This window comes from Manacus vitellinus, unplaced genomic scaffold, assembly GCF_001715985.3.
Source record: "Manacus vitellinus isolate BGI_N305 unplaced genomic scaffold, ASM171598v3 scaffold_32_pilon, whole genome shotgun sequence".
In the NCBI taxonomy this organism is placed as follows: Eukaryota; Metazoa; Chordata; class Aves; order Passeriformes; family Pipridae; genus Manacus; species Manacus vitellinus.
Window position 1 is genome coordinate 3,955,022 of NW_021940460.1, and position 14,346 is coordinate 3,969,367.

The 14,346-nt window shown below is 41.8% G+C and overlaps 1 protein-coding gene across 1 annotated transcript in view; it reads left to right on the forward strand.

The window, feature by feature from the left end:
- The window catches only part of ZZEF1 (zinc finger ZZ-type and EF-hand domain containing 1), a 54,031-nt gene extending 40,834 nt beyond the window's left edge, over positions 1 to 13,197 (forward strand). Inside the window, exons 46-55 of the mRNA XM_029961252.1 lie at positions 199 to 299; positions 815 to 950; positions 2,064 to 2,423; positions 4,281 to 4,424; positions 5,273 to 5,441; positions 7,297 to 7,395; positions 8,217 to 8,382; positions 9,021 to 9,171; positions 9,659 to 9,730; positions 10,201 to 13,197. Of these exons, the coding sequence (XP_029817112.1) occupies positions 199 to 299; positions 815 to 950; positions 2,064 to 2,423; positions 4,281 to 4,424; positions 5,273 to 5,441; positions 7,297 to 7,395; positions 8,217 to 8,382; positions 9,021 to 9,171; positions 9,659 to 9,730; positions 10,201 to 10,275 (1,473 nt within the window). The 3' untranslated portion in view covers positions 10,276 to 13,197. The remainder of the gene's footprint in view (positions 1 to 198; positions 300 to 814; positions 951 to 2,063; positions 2,424 to 4,280; positions 4,425 to 5,272; positions 5,442 to 7,296; positions 7,396 to 8,216; positions 8,383 to 9,020; positions 9,172 to 9,658; positions 9,731 to 10,200) is intronic.
- Positions 13,198 to 14,346: the final 1,149 nt, after the last annotated feature.

A 14,346-nucleotide genomic window follows, 5' to 3' on the forward strand; every position in this document is an offset into this window, starting at 1 on the left:
AGATTTTGTAGCAGTGAATGCTACAAAATCATTAGAAAGTGTTTTGCTAAATTAATTTTCATTTTTTTAACCCGAATATTAAGTTCATTAATTCTCTACCTAGCAGTGGGAAAATAGTACTATGACATCCTCAAAGAACCTCAAATTTATTTTCCCCATATAATACCTTTTTTTTTCCTTTTCTTGCTCCTTTCTCAGATGACACATGATGCACTTAATGCACCTCTCCATATTCTTCGAGCCATGTATGAGCTGCAGATGAAAAGAACAGATTCTTTTTTCCTGGAGGTTCAAAAGAGGTATGTGACAGTCTGGGTCCAGCAGAAAGACAGTTGCTAGATGTGGGTGAAAACCTAAAATCTTCTTGGGGCCAAACAGAAATTGTTCCAAGGATACAATTTGGTTTTCATGTCTGAAAAAGTAAGGCAATAAACTCCTGTTGAGGTGTATTTGTGGAAGCAAGTCACCATCTTCTGCAACACGTCACGTGTTCTTCTCTGTGTGGTAACTCCCATATGAAGATCTACTGTGGCTCTAAATTCTGCAAATTAAGGAGGAATCAAGAGCTTCCATGTGGCTTCCAGTACTCATGGAGACACTGTGTTCTCACAGAAATGAGCAATTTTATGACACTTAAACCCTTTGGCCTGTTAGCACAGGGGAGCCAGGTCACGTGGTAAAAAACAGGTCGAGTTTAATCTTTCCAAAACAGAAGGTGGGGAGGTTTAATTTACATTTAATTGCACTAATTTGCTTTGCATTGCTTTCAAAACACACTGGTGTATTTTTTTGGCTGTGTTTTGCCCCTCCCAAGGTTCGATGGGGATGTGATAACCACGGATGAGAGGATCCGAACCCTGGCCCAGAAGTGGCAGCCCAGCAAGCGCCTGAGGCTGGAGGAGCAGAGCTCCAAGGCAGTGGATACAGATATGATCATCTTACCATGTCTGGTAGGTCCATCTCCACAAACAGGAGCAATTGTGAGATAGCTAATTTAGGCACTGAGTAATTTCTGTTCTGTTTGGTAACTTCAAACCTGAGATAACTTTTTTAACATCTGAAACAATCTGTTGTTAATGTTTTATGTCAAAATTAATGAGCAGGTACAACGAGAAGCAAATATTTCTTCCTTGTAATTCCTTCCTTAAGGAAGTAAAAGAACTTGATTCTCAGCTCAGGAGAACAAATTGTGATTGCAGGCTGTAATTTCCTCCCCTTACACAAGAGAGATTGTATCTAATTGCTGTAAGCTTGTGCCATGCTACTGTTTCAGCAGATCCCTGTTATCTTACAGTGAGTTCAGCAGAACAAAGAGGCAGTGAATTTATCTTGTAAAGTAGACACTACACTTGCAAGCTTTAGGTTTTGCATTCAAAGCAGGGTCCCACAGCTCTTTGCTTTATTTTGGGTGCTCGTTCCTGGCTGGTGTCACCAGTGCAGCTGTTTATCAGTTGCACAGCAAAGTGGAAGCAGCTTCCTGAAGTAGTTTCACATAATTATAAGGAAAAAAAAAAAAGATAGGCCTTTTAACAGCTTATACAGAGGTTGTGAAATATCCACCCCTGGAAATTCTCCAAACTTAACTGGACAAAGCCCTGATTTTGAAGTTGTCTCAGCTTTAAGTCAGATTTGGACCAAATGATCTCCAAAGGTCCCTCCCAGCTTGCCTCATTCTGTGGCACAGCTTGGTTGCTTTACCTCTGTAGGTCAGCTTAAATTAACACTTCTGGTTAGAACTCTAACTGCTGCTTCCACTGCTGTTTATAGTCATGTAACCTTTGGCAGGGCTAAGAGTTGAATTCGATGGTCCTTGGGGGTCCCTTCCAACTCAGCATGTTCTGTGATAGTGAGAGCTGTTGACTGTTGACAAAAACAGTGTTTTTGAGGAAATCTGTCTTTTTAGTGAGAGATCCCACTTTTATGCTCTTTAACAAATTCATTTGTAAACCCAGCTTGCAGTTTAATGGCCTGGTGAGATATCCAAACATAAAGAAGCAAATTACTGGCAACCTGTTTTCAGACTTGCCTTTCTTATTTGTTTGTTTTTTTTTTTTTTTTTGCAGTCCAAGCCTGTACTCTGTGATAAAGCAACAGAAGAAACCAACCCAGTTGCCCAGAAGCTGATCACCAACACGGAGAGTGACCTCCAGCTCAGTTATGCCAAGCAGCGCCGCACCAAGAGTTCAATCCTCCTGCACAAGGAGCTGGACTCCAGAAGCAAAAAGGCTGTGAGGGACTACCTGTATCGTGTCAATGAGGCAATTGCAGTTCTTTATGCCAGGCATGTGCTGGCATCCTTGTTGGCTGAGTGGCCTGATGATGTGGCAATCAATGAGGAAATCCTAGACCTGAGTGGCCCAGCCCACATGACATACATCCTGGACATGCTTATGCAGCTGGAGGAGAAGCAGCTGTGGGAAAAAGTAAGTGGAGATTTCACTCAGGCAACGTGAGCAAAACCTGTGCCTACAAGCCATGGGACTCTGACTAACAGAAATACTTGCAGTTCCTTTTTTTAACTCAATTGAAACTCCAAAATTTAAATTAGTTCTGAAACAGCAGTTGGAATCTGTCGGTGTCTTGATGTACTGATTCTGTTAACAGAAAATGGAAAAAGGAGCTCCTTGGAGACAACTCTTCCAGTTATGAAAGAGAAATTGGTGAAATAGGCAATTTATTTTGAAAATAGGCAATCTAGATGGTAATCTGTGGAAATTGGTAAAATAGGCAGTGCTTTTTGAAAGCTGCTTTTTGTTAGGTCTCAATGTGTATATTGTAATACCTGTTACTGTGGTGGAAGGGTTCTTGGAATTACAATGGAATGTTGTAATGAAAGTGGCAGGTCAAGGCTTCAGAGCAGGCAAAGCAAGTGGAGCACTGGGAGGCTTCAAAGAAGGAATTAAAAATAAACCAGAAGGCATTGATATGCCACTGAACCAATACTGTGCTCTCATCTGGATTAAGTGTGTGACCTGATTCCCTCATCTCATTAAAAAATTAAAATAAGATGCAGTACAACTGGGAGAGACCTGGAGAAGAGTGCCAGGGATTATTATAGCCATGGAATAACTTCAGTATGAGGAACCAACTGGTTTTCTTCATCCTGGATATTTCCCCTGTGGAGGCACTGAGGGAGAAGGAGTAATGGAAAAGTCTATTCTTTCTCTGTAGATTTAAAGCAGTAAATAGCATGCAAAAGTTAACAGCAAGTATTATTCACTGGCCCTCCCAGTAAGAAAACAAAGGAGTGTCAGATTAAGGTAATAAGTGGCAGGTCCAAAACAAACCAAAAGAACTGGTTCTTGACACAGGATGTCATGGAAATTGTTGCCCCAGGGTGTTTTTATGGGTTCAGAAAAGGGCAGGATGAACTGATAGAATAAAATCTGCTAAGGCACATTAAATACAAAAGCATAGCCTTTGTCTTAGGCTGTTCTGCCAGTGTATGGAGGCAAAGAATGCATTCAGGGAACTGCCCTTGATTTTTAAACTCCTTTTCCCCAGGAAATCAATTTTTGGCTGTTTTGGAGGTGAATCTGTTGGTCTGAGCAAGAATTACATTTCATAGGAGGAGTTAGGAGATTGCAAGTGAAGAGATATAATAAGTAGCTATAATGACCTGAAAGGGTGTTGAGTAACAGGACTCCTGATATGAAGCTTTTGTGCACTTCTGAAAACTAAGAAAAAGGGAGACTCAAATGGTTCTGAATTATATTTAGTGTGTCCTGAAAAACTTAAAGGCAACTTTTTTTGTATTTTCAAAGGCAGAGCTCTTGCATCAAGTGCTTTCAAGCACTGCAACCACTTAATTAATACTAATAATTCCTTCTTATACATGGAGCTGTACATTTGGAAGCTAAAACACATGACATATTCTGTTCAAACCAAAACCTGTAAGTGTAGAAGGTAGAGGTGCCTGTTTAGTAGGTTAACAAAGTTGTTTATCTTATTTGATTACAGCTTTAGTTTCCTGTTAATTACATTATGGATTAGCCATGATTCTAGCAATTGTGGGAAGAGATGTAACCAATATCTGTCATGTTTTTGCCAGATAAAGAATGAAAGATGTGGAACAGAGGACAGAGTAAAATCTTTTATGCTTATGGAGATGAGGCTTGGAGGCATCATTTGTGAATTTTTCTTGTTTCTTGCTTGTACCTCAGTTCCCTCTTCCAAAATACCACGTGACTGGGAATGACTTGTGTCAGCAGCATGTAAGTGTGTGAATGTTGTTTTGACAGCAAACTGCATTTAATGCTGTGTTTTTTTATTCTGCCCAGATTCTGCAGAAAGTGCTGCACGGGTGCAAGGAGAGCATGTTGGGGACCATGGCCCTGACAGCCTGTCAGTTCATGGAGGAGCCCGGAATGGCCGTGCAGATGAGGGAATCCCAACACCCCTACAACAACAACACCAACTTTGAGGTGGGTTCAGGGAGTGTCACAGGGCCTGACTTGAGGATCAGCTGAAATCCCCGCGGTGGTGGGAGCAGAAGCCTCACCAAGTTCCACCTGTGTGTCTGTGGGACTTCTGTGCTTGAAACACCCGCGAAATCTGTCCAGTCTTGCTTGGGAAAGGCTGATTTCAGATGACTGAGGCCTTGCCCTGTAAAGAAATATGTTCAAAATGCACTTTAATGTAGCCCTAATTCAATCACATGAAAAGTGCATAGCTTTACTGTGCATGTATTTGAAGCAGATTGTATTTGTAAGTGGTTTCAAGCAATGAGCAAATATTCTGACCCCTCCATCCACAGATCTGTTTCAGTTGACCTTCTGCTGTTAGATGAAAGTAGGAGTGGTGTCTTTTTTCTTGTATTTCTCATTTTAGGCTACCTTCCCCTGACACAAACAGTTTCTGATTTTATTTTCTTGATACTGTTTGAAAGCATTTTTCTGATACAGTTTGATAAGTAATTATTGCCTTTGGGCAGTCTTGGGATTTTTAATTTCCCTGCTGCTCTGAGTCTTGTGACTTTTATTTTTAAAATGCATATAAACCCTTAGGTTCTGGCAGTGAGATCAATATCAGCAGCAATTACTGCTTTTGAAAGAGCAAAGCATTGCTAGCAATTAATTGTACATGTTTAACAGCTAATGTGAACAATAGGCCATGCTTTACATCTGTTAAATTAGCTCTGGGTAAAACTATCAAATAGCTTTTTACCCACGGAGACGCTGTAACATTTTTGATGTCTCCCTTGTTTGTGTGGTGAAAGCTCAGTGGGTTCTGGGTAGTACAGTAACACAAAGCTCATGTGTTTCTTTCCCAGGATAAAGTTCACATTCCTGGTGCCATCTACCTCTCAATCAAATTTGACCCTCAGTGTAACACCGAGGAGGGCTGTGACGAGCTGCTCATGTCCAGCAGCAGTGACTTCCAGCAGGATCGGCACAGCTTCAGTGGCTCTCCAGAGAAATGGAATGATTTCGAGCTTCCAGGTGAATATGCCAAGACTCCAGGATATGCTGGGACTCCAGAGAAACTGCTGAGAGATGACAGTGAAGAGATGACAGTGACATGTGGATGTTCCTGAGATCTGGAGGAAAAACTCGGTCCTTTTCTTGTCCCTCTCTGTTTGCTCTGACGTGCTGCTCTTGCAATTGTTTCTTCAAAGTGGGCTTATCTCTTGTTGTGCTGTGACCTTTTTTTTCCACCCCTCGGTGCTCTTAGCTACTGGAAACAACTTCTGATCTTGATTCTGTTCCAACACAGTCCTTGTTCTGCACGATATTCACTTACATTGTTTATGCCTTGTCTTACTTTCCACAGGAAGCACATTTTTTTTTATTAAGAAAAAAAAAAAAGAAAGAAAGAAAGATAGGCTTATCTCTGTCTCCGTGCTCTGCTACTGCTCTAAGCAGAGAGAGGCAGTGCCAGTGCCTTGGCTCCAGCTGGTTCCACAGAGCACAGCTGAAAAAAAACCATTCCTTTGACAGGCAGCTTCAGTCTGTATTCTCTGAGCACATTTTTGATAACACAGTAAGTAGCAAATGCCAGGGAGCTCAAAGACTGCACAGTCCCCTGCTTCTTATTTTTAATTGTTTTAACCCCCTGAGCCACTGGGGTGTTGCAGGAAACTTGACTTCAAGTACTGTCAGCACCTGTAAATAGATTTGGGAGCTTCCTTAGCAAACTTTGGGTTACAAGGTGCTGTTTGGTTACAGGGTGACAGTTAAAAGCAGATGTGTGCTCTGCAGAAATACTTTGGATTTTTATGAACCTACTTTCTGGCCTCCTTTTCCTCCCAGATAGTTGCAGAGGTTTGCCAAGGAGCTGAACTTTTGAGGCCCATTGTTTTGGAGCAGCCTTGGCTGTGAAACTTGAGTTTCACCTTGTGCAAGTTCCTTTCCAGCCCAGGCTGTGTCTGGATCAAGGCTCTTGATTTCACTCAGCAGGTTTTAGCTGCAGCCAGGCATTTGAAGGCTTTTCATTTGGTGGCAGGGCTTTCTCCTAGGAGCAGGAGAGAACATTGGTTCCATTTCATGATAAGAAGGGAAACTGTTTTTAAGTTTGGTGGTTTTTTTAATCCTGCAAGGTGTTTTCAAAATTTTTCTGCTTCATGAAACTTTGGAAATTCTGCTTCCCAGTAAAAACCAGCCTGTTTGTCCTGGGGTGATAGGACTTTTTTTGTGGAACAGAAGGAAATCCTAAGTTTTAACAGCTTTAATATTACAGAGCACAATAGGAGGTGTTTTGTGCAGCCTTACAGCAAACTACCAGGATTTATGTCTGTGAAGCTGTAGATGCTACAATGACAAGAACCTCCTGAATGTTCCACTGTCTGATTATAAAATGGTCAAACACTGATAGTTCTTCCACGTTTAAGTGATTGAGTTTAACAGTTTTCTTCCTTGGGTAAAAGATGTGCTGTTTCATTTTCTGATACATAAAAGCAGCAACTTTACTTTCAAATTTTTTAAACCTTATTTCCAGTGAATTCAAAGGTTGTTGTAAAAAACTTGGCTGCATATTTAGAGGTTCTTTTTTCATAAAACATAACTGATGCATAACACAATTGGAAAAGTGAAGTTACAAGTGTACAGTATAGACTTTAACTTCCTCTGTGTAGTAAAAATATTGTCCTTTCTTGTAAGTATCTTGAGACAGGGGAAACCCTTCTGTGTTTTCAGTCTACTGTGCATTTCATAATCATCAGAAAAGAAGAGATCACCTCTCTTAAATGACAGTATCTAGGATAAGTTCATCACAGACTTTTCATTTTAATTGTCTTTGAGGTAGCAAAATGAAATCAGAGGGAAGTAATGTGGGTTTTCTTCCTTCCCTTGCACACAGGAGACACTCTCTACTACCGATTTACTTCTGACATGAGTAACACTGAGTGGGGATACAAGTTTACAGTGACAGTAGGTCATCTGGGAAGGTTTCAGACAGGTAAGTGCTGCTCAGAATGGATTGAAAAGGACCTTTTTTAGTTATTTTGCTTTGGGAGACTTGTGGTTATGGCTTTTTCTTGACGTGGAATTTGCTTTCGGTGTGTTGGAAATAACGTGCTTGGTTTTGGTCAAGCTGAAGCTCAACTGATGTCTCTTACTGGCTGTGACTTTATGTTAGAAGTACAAAATCTTCACAGAGACTCAGAGATGACAATTATAACAATGTAATTTGCATTCAAAATCTCATTATGTGACTGTAATTACACACAGGATTTAGTAAACGCTCCAAGATGCCGTAATTGAAAACAGAAATTATTGTAACTGTGTTTTTAAGAGTAGTTAGCCATTAAAATAGATTGGTTCTGGATCTAATTTCTAGATATAGCATGAAAGGTTTTGTTAGTTTATTTTGGAGTTTAAATATTTTTAATTAAATAGGGGCTGGGGAATAATTTGCCACCAGCACAACTCTGCTGCATATCCCACAATAGTGAGGGCCTGTGGTTTTTTTACCCTATTTGGGAAAAAACTTTAATTTTGGATATGATTCTTCATAATTTTTATCTGAGTTGTGCCTCAGAAAAAGAGTTGTAATGTCAGGATGTAACACAGAATTGTCTCAGATTTTTTGTTTGGTATTTTAATTCAATATTTCTTCCTTGCCAGAGGAATACTTATATTATACATACCCTGTATATGTACTTATATTTCACATACACTGCATATGTACTATTATACAGTATATGGAGAAAACTGACTGTATGAACTGAATGATTCCCTACAGAAGTAACAGCTGCTTGAATTGACTTTTCCTTCCAGGGTTTGAAATCCTAAAGCAGATGCTGTCTGAGGAAAGGGTCATTCCTCACCTCCCACTGGCCAAAATCTGGGAATGGCAGGTGGGGGTGGCGTGTCGTCAGACGGGTCACCAGCGTTTGAAGGCCATCCACCTGCTCCTGAAGATAGTGCAGTGCAGCACCCAGGGGTGAGTGACTGCTCTGGGCTGGGCACTTGGAAAAAGGTCCAAGGGATTCAAATATTGTCCTAAAGGAAAAAAAACAACCCACCTTGAAACAGGACAGAGATAAATTTCAATTAATTTTCTAGGAGTTTGTTCTCCTTATATCAGTCATAGTGCAGAAGTGAAGTGATGGTGATGATGTGATTCTCTGTGAAGAGAATAACTTTCAAGTTATTGTTTTGAGTTGTGCCATTAAGCCTGTAATTGAGTTTTAGAAGAGAGATGTGTCCTAAAGCTTAAGTATGTATGGCATGGGTATTTCTAGGTGCAAGAGCATTTAGCAAAGTGATGTATATGGTTATTTTGTTTTATAGTCCTCATTTCAGGAGTACACTCAGCTTTAGAAAAGTCATTTAGACATAATCATGTATATGAGGTTTCTCCACCTCACTGCTTGAGAGTGAAATTCTTTGTGCTGAAACACCTGACTGAATTTAGATTTTAAAATACTTCTGTGTTTCTTATCCACCTGTCACAAACGTGTGGTTTTGTTCTCTTAATATTGATTCAGTTTTGCTTTCCCCCTCCACCTCCCCATTTCCAGAAACAGGCATGGTTTACTCACTATTTCATCACAATTTCATTTAAATTATTTTTTTCAGGGACTGTGACCTCACCTTGTTGAAGCCACTTTGGCAGCTTTTCACCCATATGGAAAACAACTTGTGTCACGACATGGCCAAGCCTGGAATTCTCCTTCCTCTCCATCGTGCACTGGCAGAACTCTTCTTTGTGACAGAAAACAGAGTTACTGTAAGCAGTTCCTGCATTTGTATCCCTCCTTTCCTCACTGCTGGGAATGACATGTAGTTTAGTGTTCCACTAAGTGCAGTTTTCCTTTGTCTTGGTGAAGTCCATCATAGCTTCAGAAAGATTAAACAACCTTCTCTTGTGGCAGCAAATTCTGATTGAGTGTCATTCTGTTTTTCTCAACCATCATGGGACCTTAAGTAAAAGTCATGACTCTTCCTTGTGCAGTTAAGGCCCTAAAGCCACTGAGAGGAATGCTGACTTAATAATTAATGTAAAGATATTTGCATGTGGTTTTCCTTGAGTTGATTTTGAACATTACATATGAACAGTCTGTAATGAGCTGATTTCTGTGGTCACCAACTGTGCTCTAGTCCGGAGCTTCGTGTGTCGTTCTGATACCTTTGGCTCTAATGAGCATTTTAATATTAATTAGTAGGATGATATCTGGTAGAAACATTGGTGTTCACTGATGGTTTTCTGGCTGCAGGAGCTTGGATCTCTACAGGAGTATTTGCTTGCCTTAAATACTGAAGATCATCTTCATCGCTGCACAGCACAGGTAGGACTGTCCAACCCCAGGGTGTGTGGTATCTGTCTGACAGACAGTGAATGGTTTCTGATTGCCCAGTGGAGTTTATAAAATAGATATTAAGGTACTTGGGCTTTACAGTACCTTGAAAGGCCTCTGAAAATTGGGAATGAACTACTTGCAAATGCTGTTCTGGGATACTGGGAAGGAATTCTTGGCTGTGAGGGTGGGGAGGCCCTGGCATAGGTTGCCCAGAGAAGCTGTGGCTACCCCATCCCTGGAAGTGTCCCAGGCCAGGTTGGATGGGGCTTGGAGCAACCTGGGCTTGTGGAAGGTGTCCCTGCCCATGGCAGGGGGTGGAACAGGATGATCTTTAAGGTCCCTTCCAACCCAAACCACTCTGGGATTCTATTTTTGTTTAATTTCCTACAGGCATTTCTTTGCCGTTTTGGATCGAGGAGAACCTTCAAAGTGACTTTGTTTTTCCTTCTCTCTTCTAGGCCCTGAAAAACATTGCTGCTATCAGCCTTGCCATTAACTATCCAAACAAATCAACAAGTTTCTGGAATGTTTAATACTGGCTCAGGCCGGAGTGCATGGGATAGAGTAGTTTGTCCATAGGACGTTGGAACAAACATCTTTAACTCCGTTCAGGACAAGTTCCTTCAGCTTCAGTGTATGAGCACTCTGCAGCCTGCCTTCCTTCCACCTTGATGTAGAATTTGTACCAGTAACATGCACTTGGATGAAAAAGCACATCCTGAAGTAACTCACGCGTCGCCTACAGTTATGTATGCACATATTGTAGCATGTTAGATACACAGAACAATAGTGGGGCTTATTCCCAGGAGCTAAAGGAATGAAGGGAGCTCAAGGATGAGAATGGAAGGCCCCTGCTTTGGTGTCTTCTGCTCCCCAGGGAAACTTGATGGATGGAAAGCACTGGTGAACTCTGAGTGATCCCTCAGCATCTCCTGTACAGCTTGGAAGGGAAACAGGACAGCAGAGTCTGGTGGGCTGTGCAGAAATGGGCCATGCTTGAATCCTGTCATGTTTGCTTTTGCTTTGGAGGTTCCTACCCAAGGAAAAGAACTTTAATTCTTACTAAACTACGGGTTGTAAAAGGAATTCTGGGTGATTTGCGAAGCAGTTAAAGGATTTAAGTTTTAGAGCATCCTCGTGCAAGGGCTTAATGGTTCTGCTGTTCTTTGATTCATTCACCTGGATCACCTTTTCTTACCTTGATTTGTCTCCAGTGTGTTATCCCAAATAGCCCATTATTGTAGTGCAGAGAGCAAAGGCTGGCCCCCAGTCACAAGGTGGTATGAAGAGCTGAGGAACTTACACCATCACTTCTTGACAAGAAATTATTCACCAGACTTTTTTCTTTCCATTATTTCAGTACCAGTGGCTTAGGAGGTCCTTGGCAATGTTGGGAACCAGACTCCCAGCACTCAGGGTGGGGTTAATGATCAATCCAGGCTTATTTTACAGAGCAATAACCACGTTCCTCTTAGTGAATGTGGAATGAATTGCAGACCTTCTATGCTGAAATAAATTGGCTTTCTTCCTACCCAGCTACATTGGTTATTCCCTTTCCAAAGAGTTAAAAAGGACACAGAAGGATTTGGAGGTGTATTTTGTGTACCATTGCACACTATGTCAAATATAAATTCAGAGAACTTTTAATGCTAGTTATTTTCTTCTTCCCATTTTTACTCCAGCATTAGACTATGGGGAAAAAAGGCAGCCAAAAACTCTAGTAGTAACTGAGTTCAAGTTGTGTAAAGGCAGTGGGGGATGTGTTCATTGACCCTGCTTGTCCAGGAGGTGAGGGGTGCCCAGATACCAGAGTGCAACATGCACAGGAGCCCAGCTCTGGGGAGTGTCCTCTGAATTGATGGGCTTATCAGCTGGGGATAGAATTTTAAGGGTGCTCCAGTCTCCCTCTGAGAGGGAAATGTGCAGTAATACATCCCCTGGTTTGTTTTTTGGTTGTTTTTTTTTTGGGGAGGGGGATGGCCTCCAGTGCTGTAGAGTTTTGTTTTGACTTCTGCTCAGCCAGGTGAGTGCACAGCAAGTGCTTCTTCAGGGCATGAGCTTGAAGCAGAATGTGATTTTTCTGCCTGAAAGACTTAAAACTGAAAACCACCGTGCTGGAGCCTTCAGGAATGGAGTGGCCCTCTTAGCAAATGAGAATGCCAGGATTCAGGAAAAATCTATTGTATCAGACACTGAAAGGAAGCAGAGAGATCCTGCTCTGAACCCCCTCCTGGAGCATCCTGTAGTTGATTTCCTTAAAGAGGTCACGGTGGGAAGGGAATTCCCCAAGTTTGGTGGATCTTTAACGCACAGATCAGGATCCCTGGGGAACCAGCTGCTCCACACCTTGTCATGCATGAAGACATTCTGGGAAAGGGGAGTTGCTCCACCAAAACCAGACCTTCTTAAGCCTGTGGCAGGGAGTTGTATCCATGGGGCAGGTGAGCCTCTGGAAATGGCTTTTGTGGAGCAGGAGGACTTTGCATTCACCACTCCCTGGGAACCCCTGGCTGAGGAATCATGGACCTGCAGCGGGCTGGAGTGCTGAGGCAGCTGCCCAGCTCTGCCTGCTCAGTCACAGGAGGCTTTTTCTTTTTTCACATCAGGGATGCCGACTGTAAATAAACCCTGCACAGAACCTTCACGGCTCTATCATAGTCACCTTTATTTCTGCTGGACTTTTTGCTTTCTGGATGAAGACATGAGGCTGCAAGGATGACACAGGAGTGGCCAGAGTTCCTTACTAGGCAAACCACTCAACTTACTCTACCAGCAGTAACTGGCCTGTGAGTCAGTTGTCCTGCCCCGGAGGGACTGTCTGGGAACAGTGTCCACTAAATATAATTTCTACCCACTAGATGGAACTGAAGGACTGTGACCTGAGTTGACACTGAATCTGTTGCTGCCTTACAACTCAAATCATTAATTATGGATTTTTTAACAGACAAGAAACACTGATTATTTTTTTTTCTTCTGGTAGCTCTAAAGAAAGAGGAGTAGAATACCAATAATGAATATTCATGATCAATCACATTTTGAAAATTATGCAGGAGTTCCAAGTGGATGTGGATGATGCTATTGAATTGTATAAAACTGTCTGGAAAACAGGTATGCTGAAAAAAATGTGCCTAATATAAAAAAAAAAAAACAAAAAAAAAACCAAACTAAAAAAGGTTGTCCTGCCTGAATCACCTATGATGTGTTTAAAACAAACCATATTGTTCCTAATGATACATTTGACTTGCTTTCATTAAACACTTAAAACCGAGAGTTTTATAATTTCTTTTCTTACAGGTTTACTACTTTGCAATTTTTATCAGTTGTTTAAAATATATCAGACCTTTAGATTTATTCCTATTCAGTTCAACATGTAAAAAGAAAGCTACAGATGTGGGTAAAATATGCAAATGAAGAGAAATATATTGTAAAAATTCTATAAAAACAAAAGAGTTCAACACTGTGTCTGTTTTTTGTTTGCTTTTCTCTTCTGCTTGCTGAATGTTTAATGCTGGAATTTGCAGTGAGATCCAGGCTTTTTCCTATGAATCCTCATTTTCCATGCCTGTAAGCAAACCTGCTTGTCCTCATGTGGTTAGTAAATATCTAATACTGAGTTATGCAGGAGCCAGACTTCTGGAGTCATCTCCTAAATTCCAGCCCTGCTGTTTACATTCCAGTGGCCTTCCCCTAAAAATTCAGTTTTCCCATGGATCTCCATTGGTTTCAGTGCCTGTGTGTGTTTACATCCAGACCTGAAATGCACATCTGGGGGCCCAGATGTCTCATGGAAAGCTGAGATTTATCTTAATGGGTCTTGATTCTAATTAGTGATGTTCATCAGTGCAGGGCTGTGCCACCCTGGTCCGGTGGGTTTAATTGGGAAGGTTGTTTACCTCGGGTTTGGCTGGAGGAAAGGGCTGTTCAGGGAAGCCTGAGTGAGGAAGTCAACATCTTTCTGTATTTGCCCTAAAGCTGCAGGTTGTTTCCTTGGAGAACGTTCTAATTAGGTAATTTTATTAAACACAAACAAATAGTGGGATTGTGAAGCTGGGGGAGAGTGAGGAGCCTTCCCTGAGACAGCGAGGTCGAGGGTTCAGCTGATGAACCTCAGACAAGTCCAGCTGCATTGCTCTGAAAGTCAGTGTGGTGCCAGGCACTGGAATGTGACAGAGGGCACAGCTGTAACGTTATGGGTCTGGTTTTCAGATCAAGTTGGTTAAGACTGCTTTTCTTTCAAGAGATCAGAATGAGGCTGCAGGCTGGTTTAGAGGTGGGTGACTCTTTAAAATCTGCTTTCAGGAGAAGGCTGAGCTGCGTTTAAAGCAAAACTGGCCCAATCCCTGAGTTCCCACAGTCCATCTCAGATTTAGTGTTTTCAGTAGGCCTTGCACCTTTGCAAACACAAGGACCTGCCCTTTTATACCCTTTCAAATCTGGAATGACCATCCTCAAATCCATGGATTGCCCTGCTGTAAAACCTGGAGCAGAACAAAGCCCAATGGTCTGATTCAGTCCTTTCCCTTTTACATGATGAATCACCCAGAGGTGAGTTGTGTTGGGAGTCTGCTGGGGAGGCCACCAGCTCTTTTCAGGGGCCAAAACCC